General features: G+C 38.5%; 1 protein-coding gene across 1 annotated transcript in view; it reads right to left on the minus strand.

Annotated features, from left to right (window-relative positions):
• Positions 1-7,415, minus strand: part of CD40LG (CD40 ligand) — a 52,737-nt gene extending 45,322 nt beyond the window's left edge. Inside the window, exons 1-2 of the mRNA XM_040405603.1 lie at positions 7,147-7,415; positions 1,347-1,484 (exon numbers count right to left, since the gene is read on the minus strand). Of these exons, the coding sequence (XP_040261537.1) occupies positions 1,347-1,484; positions 7,147-7,365 (357 nt within the window). The 5' untranslated portion in view covers positions 7,366-7,415. The remainder of the gene's footprint in view (positions 1-1,346; positions 1,485-7,146) is intronic.
• Between the last annotated feature and the right edge of the window lie 2,792 nt (positions 7,416-10,207).

The following is a 10,207-nucleotide window of genomic DNA, read 5'->3' on the forward strand; positions in this document are numbered from 1 at the left end:
TTGATCACAAGTTCTGATCTCCAAAAAACATTCCTCATCTGAAATTTTGGCACAAAATATTGAGCATTCAGAGCATGTTCATTGACCTGTATGGAATTTTTAGGTCAAAGATTGTGTGGTGTGTAAAGGGGTTCTTCAGCTCACAAAATATACTTAACTATGGATATGCAACTTAAGCTAGTTTCACACGAGTGTTAAGGCAATCCAGCAGGCTGTTCTGGCAGGGGAACAGCCTGCCGAATTTCTCTGGATCTGGCATAGCTGGATAGTGCTGCATGCCCGCTGGACCTCCAGATCGGGATTCAGCCGAACAAATATCATTGTGCATAACAGTTTTCGTCTGGCCGAATCCTGGCATAAATGCTAGGGAGCAGTCTGATCTCTGCCGGCTCCTATTATAGTCAATGGGTCCTAGCGGAGGAAGGCAGTATCCAGCTAGGCTGCATCTGGAGAGCTAAGGCAGGCTGTTTCTCTGCTGGCACAGTCTTCTGAATATCTTTAAAGCTAATGTGAAACTAGCCTTATCATTACTCTTCAACTAACAAAGGTGCCCTGGTCTCTGTATTAGCGACAATCCCTTGTCCATTAGCTTTAATTTCAGCTTGTGCTAGACATAGGATAGCATTTTCTGTATCAATGTGGGTCCTGTGCTGTGTGTGAAGTGGGCCGGATGACTGGCTTATTTCAAAAGATAAGCCAGACCCCTTCACCGTCTATGCATTCATCTTGATGAGAAGGTAGCTGGCTTAGCCATTACACCCAGCCAGTCAGCCAGACACTTTCAGAAACAGCACAGATTATGTGCCAAGACAAGAAATGCTATCCTGTGTCGAAAGTAAAAAACAAAAAAAGAGGGTTAATCAAAATATTTTGGGTCTATACCCAAAATATATGATATAGTGTGGGCACCACAGGCTAGAAGTGAAGCTGGTGCTGACAGCGGGGGACCAGGGCACCTTTTTTAAGTCAAGAGAATTTGAGGCCTATTCGATATTTAAAACCAGGTGACAGCATCTCTTATCTAATCCTAATGATTCTCTAACCACAATTTGATAAATCACTATATATAAATGTAAATTATTCATGACTATAATCTACATTGAATGGATGTATGTTCTCATTAATGTGGTGGCCTACACAATGACATTTCCAAACCCACATTTAATCCTACTAATTAAAACAGACATAGTGAAGTCTGCTTCATGTTCAAATAGAATCGTTTTTCAATAAAAACCCAAGCTTAGGTTTTATTCTTCTTGCAAGTGGAAAATTATTAAAAAACAAGACAAACCACAAAAGACTTATTGTGCACACAACCCATCTGTATTCGCACCAACATAGCATACCTCCGGGATTAGGCTTCGGAATCTATTTAAAACCTCTTTGCAGCTCAGTAATGATGAATCTACGTTTCCTTCTTTCCGACATTTCTGTATTCTCCGTATGAATAAATATTCCTCAGATAAGTTCATTTCATCTTCAATCTTTGTTGAGATATAAATTTGAAAAATATTATTAGTCTGTATTCATCACTTCTATATGTAACTAAGCAAATTGATAATATAGCCATAGAAAAGCTTAATATGATAGTTACTATATTGTTTTACATATATATGGAACTCTTGGATGACTACCTGACACTGAGTGCTCTACCTGAGAGTTTCATCCATATATCACATTAAATGCCATTTATTATTGTTAAGGGCTTGTCTAAGATTTTGATATAGATGGCCTATCCTCAGGACAAGTCATCAATATCTGATCGGTGGGGATCCTACTGCTAGCACTTCCGCCAATCATCTGTTTAAAGACGCTGCGGTGCTCCAGTGAGTTCTGCGGTCTCCTCACAGCATACGAGGCACAATGCCATACATTTTATAGTGGCCATGTTTGGTATTGCAGCTCAGGCCTGTTCACTTGAATGGGACTGAGCTGTGCATAGGCCATGTAACCAATAAATGTGACGTCACTGGCATAGGAAGAGTCTACAGCATTCACAAGGGAGTCGGACCCTAGATACTGGTGAAGATGGCCTCTAAAAATGTGTAACTGGACAACATATGGTCCAACAATACTATCTCAAACATTTACAACCACTCATAGGTAAAGAAAGTCAAGTCTAGCAGGTAGCCTTTATGATGTATGATTGGCTATTGATCAGCTGATCATATCATGAATGAATATTGATGACTTCTTGACAAAGTTGTAAAAAATTTGACAAACTGTTGAAATCATTTGACAAATTAAAGTATATAATGGTCCAGAATCATGGGAAACAGCAATTAATGGTCAATATCTCTCTCTCTCTCTCTCTCTCTCTCTCTCTCTCTCTCTCTCTCTCAAATCTATTGCCAGCTTGCCAGTAACAAAACACTATTGTTTGCATCTGACTTGCAAACTGATCTGGAGATTGACAAAAAAAGAGCCCACAGCATAACCATATTTGATCTATCTCAGATTAATTAAGCTTAAAAGGGTTCTCCGGGAATTAAGAAAATAAAAATACTTAAATATTATTTTATTATAAATATATTCTCAAATACCTTTCATTAGTTATAATGGCTATTAGTTATTTGTATGGGGAGCAATAATAAGGGGAAACAAAATGGCTGCTGTCCCATTAGTTCACACAAAACCTATCCTGATCGCACATGAGAAAGAGTTACTTTACAACACTGAGGTAAAGAGCTTCCTCATCCTCCTCTCTGCTTGTCAGGGATTATGATCCTGAATACAGATGATAAGAACTTTAGCTGAAACTCTGGGGAATTTAGTTCATGAAGAGACATAAAGTACAGAGAGGATGGACAGGACAGGCTGTGGTAATGTGTTGCTGTTGTAATGGAGACTGTAAACAAGTGCTGCTGCTCATTAGTCACACCTCACCCTCCTCTCATGTCTCCTCGTCATCTCCATTCCCACAGAGATTCACCTGTATTCAGGATCATGATTCCTGACAAGTAGAGCAGAGAGGAAGAGGAGGCGGCACTATAGCTCATTTTGGTGAAGTAACTTGTCCTCCTGTGTGATTAGGACAGGTTTTGTGTGTACTGATAGGATGGCGGCCATTTTATTTCTCTAAATGATTGCTCCCTAGACAAAACAAGCCATTCTAAGTAATGAAAGGTATTTGTGAATATATTTATTATAAAATAATATTTAAGTATTTGAATTTTTTTAATTCCTGGAGAACCCATTTAAAAAGTAAATCCAAGGCTTGCAACAAACAGGAGAACATGAGAAACATGCATCTCCAACTCAATTTATAAAAGCTTCAACTTTCAAAAATGCTTCACTGCTCTCCATTTTATTTTTTAAAAAGTGGGTAGAGCTTAGTGGAGGGGACGTGGCCACTACAAGCCCAACACGTTAACAATAATATATGTGTAAATGTTAACTAAAATCTCCCTTTAATGATTTCCTTGGATGCAGATTGGCAATATACCTCACCAGCAATTTTTCAATTGATGTGTTACACTTGCTTGCAGGCAGCCAGCCACCCAGCCCCTTGGGAATACCTACTCTGCTTAGGAGTCCTCTACTTCACTCTACCTGACTCCATGTATAGCAAATTCATCTATGGAGTGACTGCTATTTCCATATATAGAGTCATCCCTGGGGGTATCCCCAAATGCTGTTAGCATTCTGATAGAGTATGGGGATACCCTTGTATATTTAAAATTAATTCAGTCTCTCCTTTTAAATTGTTACTACAGGAGGGACTTGAACTCATGACCTTCTGTATGGGAGACTGATACCAGTGTTCTACAGAGAACACTGTTATTAATGGATGGAATTTCAGGAGTATTCATGTACAATATGCTGGTATCTACAGATATCTCTCTGCATACCAGGATATTGGAATAACAGAAAAGGACTAATTCATTTATTAATAACAAAAAATGTAATTGAGTAAAATAAATTACAATACACAGGGGTGTTCTCAAGCGCTATTATAATGCTAAAGGCCCTAGTTATATGGGGAAATGACCTTTATTTTAAGCCCTTTACGACCTCCACCATACATGTACAGTGGAAGTCGGGACTTTAAATATGGTGCCATCTCAGAAGCTGAGGCATTGTCTGCAATCTGTAATAACGCTATTCATGGACATTTAACTCCTCACATGATCTGGTCAATTGCGACTATGGCATCAGAGGCATTATGGAGCTCTTTGCATCTGTGGCCCGAATCAATCTCTTGTGTCGAGTTCAAAGGAGCTTTTCAGTTGCTATAGCAGCGTTGGGCCTTTGGAAGACTCCAAGGCCTGTCACAGCACTATTCCTATGGAGGCCTGCCTGTAATTGGCCTAGGGACACAGTAAGGGTCTATTCACATGTCCACATTATGGGTCCGGACCCATTCATTTTCAATGGGGCTGCAAAAGATGCGGACAGCACACTGTGTGCTGTCTGCATCCGCACTTCCGTTTCACGGCCCCGCAAAAAAATAAAACATGTCCTATTCTTGTCCGCAGCCACGGGCAAGCAGAGGCATTTCTATTATAGTGCTGTCCAAGTGCGGTCCGCAACATGCGGAACGCACATGGCCGGTGTCCATGTTTTGCGAATCTGCAATTTGCAGACATGTGAATGGACCCTTAATCGTCTATAGGTTGCAATGGTAAATTATTGCAGTCTCTGGCAGAACAAATGAGATGACCACATGTTAAAAGTCCCCTAGGGGACTTAAAATAAGTGAAAAAAGTTTTTAAATCTATAAAAATGTATACAATTCAAATCAGCCCCTTTCTCCATAATAAAAACAAGTAAACAATAAAAAATAAAGTTCATTGTTGCACATGAAATGCCCATGTCATTAAAATCTAAACACATTTATTTCGTACACTGCAATGGAAAAAGAAATGACAATTCAAGATTCTCAATTTTTTTTGTCTCTTCATCTTCCAAAAACTGGAAAAAAAAAGTGATCAAAAAGGCATACACATTCCAAAATGCTATCAATAAAAACCAATAGTTTGGCTCTGCCTTCAACATGGAGCCACTTCTAGGTTTTTACCAGGGCCACTTTTGAGTTCCCAATCTGCCTTTGGATTTCCTTGAACATTATCTCTGATTTTACATGGGTAAACTTATTGCATAATTATAACTTAAAGGGGTTGGCCACTATCTGGCTACTGTTGACCAATGTGTATGTAAGATGACTATATGGCACTTACTAATATAGTCTTTGGTAATATTCTGTGCCATTTTCTACAATTCATAAACCATGTCTCCTTGTGGGGCAGATCTTCTGTGTCGTCCTCATAGACGTCCTGTCCATAAGGTGGTCACTGAGGGTCATGTGACCAGACACATCACTCAACCTCTTCCATTCAAACATACTGTACCTGCACTAATCTTCCAACAGTGAAAATGGCAGGAGTAGTGTATTTTCATTAAGGAAACTGAGTGATTTGCCTGTTTACATCACTCTCCATCAGCAGCAATCTTATGGACATGACCTCCATGTGGACAGCACAAAAGGTCTGGCGAACAAGGGGGCATTACACCTATATAATCATTCACAGGGTACCAATTAGTTCAAAATATCAAATCTTTAAAAAACAATTAAAAAGCAGCCAACAACAGACACTAAAAGAGGAACCTGTATACATACATATAAGCAATAATATGAAGGATGTGGTACAACCAGATATAGACTTCATCTCAATAAGTACATCATCAATAGTAAAACTTAGAACTCCATCTAAGAGATGAGAAAATCAATGAACATACAGACTTTTTAGTTGCTTTTTTATATTTAATTTTAAAAAGCGTTGATATTTTGAAATAATTGGTATACTGTAAATTATTATATAGGTATATTGTTGATACCTTTCACTAGGTACATATTCCAATATTTGGTGGCCCAATTGGTGTTGATATGAACAAGGTGGCATATCTTATAAAATATAAAAAATGTAGCAGAATATCAACAAAGGCTTTATTAGGAAATGTCATATAATTGTCTTATATACACATTCATCAACAGAAACCAGAAAAACCTCAAAGCCTTTAAAGTGTGATTTCTGTGTTTAAACAAAGCAGTCACCAAAATCTAATTTATATCTATGTACATGCATCTATTGAGTATCTATCTATCTATCTATCTATCTATCTATCTATCTATCTACTGTCTCTATCATGTCTACATATTCTAATATAAATCTATGTTCAAGATATTAGATTGATTGGTAGATAGGTAATAATTTTATATTACTTACACATGTTTTGCAATTGAATTCAATTATTAGATGCATTTATAAATTATCCTGAATCGGATTGTCTTATAACTAGATTTTGGAGCATTAGAATTCACGCAATTTAATTGGTTTCCTCTTACTGCTAATGAGGTTTCGCGTTAAGCAGTAGATGAGATTAAGCAGTCTCGTTAAACACCATTCTATGTCCTATAATTGTCCTCTAAAACAAAAGTCAAGAGCTGCAAAACACTTCTCCTTAATTGGTATATGTTTTATAAAACATTTAGCAAAGCTACCATATGTTCACTAACATTTAATGCAATGTAATGTAATATGGTCAAATTTAATTACAGTTAAAGCTTAACTCTACTTAAGACTGGAAATTCCTGTGAGATTCCATTTGATAGTAATAGGGGGTCTAGGAAGTTAAGATATAGGGTGTTTTGGGTAGGTTCCTCACACTCGTCACTAATAATTTTCACTCTCGGACAAACAAAAAAGAGGCTCAACATGTGAAAAACTAAATTCTGATTCAAAATCTCTGGTGACCACCAGTGTGAAGAACGCAAATCCATGCTTCCTGGACATCTGTGATTATGATGCCAGTGGTCGGTAGAATAGTAAGTTAAACTGCAGTCATTCTTAAATTTTTTTGAAAAATGGTGTCACAGATTTTTTATAGATCAAATCTATCTTCAAGTAAAAAGAGAAGATTACAGCTCTGGAATTTCCAGGATTAAATCACATTTACGTTTATTATTGGTGAAATTCCTACATTCCTGCGCATAAAATCACCCAAAAATTTTCAAATAAAAATAAAAAAATAAAATAAATGAGCTCTATGTTCTCAGCACGTTCCTGTTATCATATTTATTCATACATTTATGTAGGTCAGTGTAGCCATCAAAATCGCCAAAAAGTTTAAATGTTCTTAACTTACCTTATCTATTTTAGTGTGGAAATATACCCCAAAAATACATATCCCAACAACCTGCGCAAACACCGAAAGAGTAAAAATCCATACAGAAATTTTCATAATTGATGGGGGTGACTTTAGACCCCGGGATGGGTCTGCTGGAGGGCTTTGATTGTAAGAGTTGATCATTGTGCAGCATATGAATGATGTCTTCGTCAGGCAGCTCGATAAAGAGTATGGCATTAAAGTCACTGCACGTTTAAGATGACAGATAGAACTCAGTTTTGAGACCTACACACTTCCTGGAATATTTATTCAGCAGCTTGCAGTATGATGCATGATGGATTTCGCATTACAACATTTCACTCAGATTTCAGGCTTTCACAAAGCGCATGTTCCACTGACATTTTGTTCCTATGGAAAGTAGTGGTTCCGTGAATATTTCAAATATCCAAATACTCCACTTAGTCGACTTTCCATTAAAGAATCTGAAATAATTTCTTTCATCCCCATTGACAGGTTCAGCTCTCAACGCAATTCATTTTTTTATTTTATTTTTTTAATCTGTATGAACATGGGTCTTATTAGAAAGGGCATATCATGTCTTTAGAAAAATCATACTGGGCTGAGGACTTTAGAAAATTTCTCACTTGGGAGTTGATTAAAGGAAATTTAAAACCTCTGGAACTTCACCCAACTAAGCTGTAGAGGGGGGTTGCGGGGGGGGGGGGGGGGGGTTCTGATGGCTCTTTCTCAGGCTAGAATGCAGCTACAGACACATTTTTAGTTTTGTTCTAAAGCTGTATAGGAGGGCACTTCCGAGAGCTCTTTCTTAGGCAAGAATGCAGCTATAGACACATTCTTGGTCTTGTTTCAAATCTAAAAACGTGTCTTGATAAAATATAGCCTCAAATGAAGCATGTTGGAGTTAATGCTGCCTATATTGTATTTGCAGCTCTTACTTGAGCCTGTGTGGAAAAGAAGAGGGGGACTGGATGGGTGAGAGCAGGCAGCATGATTACAGATCTTCCTACTTTTCCTGTTTGGGTTTAGGGCAGAACTTGTCAGCATAACTACTCTTTGTCACATTTATGGGGTCTTTTTTTCAGGAAAGGAGTGAAAAGATGAGCATTTGAGCATTTGTTCACTATTCTACATCAAATGCTTAACCACTCATGAGCTGCTGTCGCGAATTTCTATACTCCCCTATCTTGAATAACAGGAACAAAATTTTAGGACTCCCACTGGTACATTTCTTATTTTTCCTCTGAAAGATATGCCAATCATATACTATAGCTGTATCAGAATTACAGCAAAGGCCCATCACTTGAAGGGATATTTGGTACAATTCCCAACATCGCACTAGGTCTATTTTGGCTGTCTGCAGCAATGACCTGCCCCATCTTGTGCCATGTCATTGGTCACATGATGCAAGGGGGGCACATCACCTTGCAATAGTATCAAAGTGTATATTGACAGTGGGAAACTTGAGCAAGGCAGTGGCAGCCAAGCCAAAAGGGTCCCTGGACCCTGTGGAGGGGAGCAGGTAAGAATGCTTCCCTGTGCAGGTCTGGCCCTAGGAGCATGGGTCTTCTCAAAGACCCCCAAAAGGTGAACAATCCCTTTAAAGAAGGGATTGCAGGGTGAACAAGTTGTGTCCAAGGCAAGGGTTTCAGACTGTACCCCTTCCACCAAACACTGGAGGTCATTTATCAAACTGGTGTAAAGTAGAACTGGCTTAGTTGCCCATAGCAACCAATAAGATTCCACCTTTCATTTTTGACAGTTTCTTTGGAAAATGAGAGGTGGAATCTGATTGGTTACTATGGGCAACTAAGGTTACTTTCACTATAGCGTTTTGCTGGATCCAGCAGAGTTCAGCAGAAAACGCTTCTGTTACTGATAATACAACGATCTGCATGCGTTATGGACAGATCTGGTTGTATTATCTTTAACATAGCCAAGACACATCCATCATGAACTACACTGAAAGTCAATGGGGGACAGATCTGTTTTCTATTGTGTCAGATAGTGTCAGAGAAAACGGATCCGTCCCCATTGACTTGCATTGTGGGTCATGACAGATCTGTCTTGATCCGCATCCCATGAAGGAAAGAAAGATGCAGCTTGCTGCGGTTTGCTCTCCGGTATGAGAACGCAACCAAATGGAATGGAATGCATTTTGGAGCATTTCATTCTGTTCAGTTACGTTTTCTCCCCATTAACAATGAATGGGGACAAAATGGAAGCGCTTTTTTACGGTATTGAGACCCTATGACGGATCTCAATACCGGAAAATAGAAACACTAGTGTGAAAGTAGCCTAAGCCAGTACTACTTTCTACCAAATCTCACCCACTGTCCCTAAAATTTAAGATAAAAACATTTGGGTGCACAACTATTTAGCCCACAACCATGATTCACCTAGGAACCTGCATTGCATAGTTTGGCTCTGCTAAGCATGCATGTTATATCTGTACTCAGACACAGTGTACAATTGGTGGCCACCTATACCTCTCATTATATTTTATTGATATACCATCAATCATGAATAATGGGAAATATTTTTAAACTCAGAGAATGGCATTTTCCTAAAGTGATCCTGCAGATTCGATGGCTTAAAATTTTGTAATAAGGGCTGCACTAAACACTCATGTTTTATATTGGTAGAGTGAGTGTGCAGATGATTAGATATTTGCCTAGAAATAGGAACATCTAGTGGGAATCACCTGTTACGATTTCCATAAATTAACCCAGAGTCTTCATTGTTAACTATATATTATATATTTATAGGTCCTTTCTCACTCATAGAATTTGACAAAATTTCATGACAACTACAACACAACCATCTTATTTATTCCTTTAGTGTCATGAATTTTGTATATTCTGTATATCTTGACCTGAATAATGTAAATTCTCTATATAACTGTCGTGAACCAGCGGGTGTGATCCCACTGTGCCACGTTTCCTACCTCCTCTAAGGGTGTTGTCTAAGTGAACCCTTCGATCTTCACAGTACCCCTGATGGTGGGGATAGACTTTCCTGAGGGAAACACGAGGTAGCTGATCCAGGTGGACCAGGAGGT

The sequence above is a fragment of the Bufo bufo genome, chromosome 8, assembly GCF_905171765.1.
Source record: "Bufo bufo chromosome 8, aBufBuf1.1, whole genome shotgun sequence".
NCBI lineage: Eukaryota > Metazoa > Chordata > Amphibia > Anura > Bufonidae > Bufo > Bufo bufo.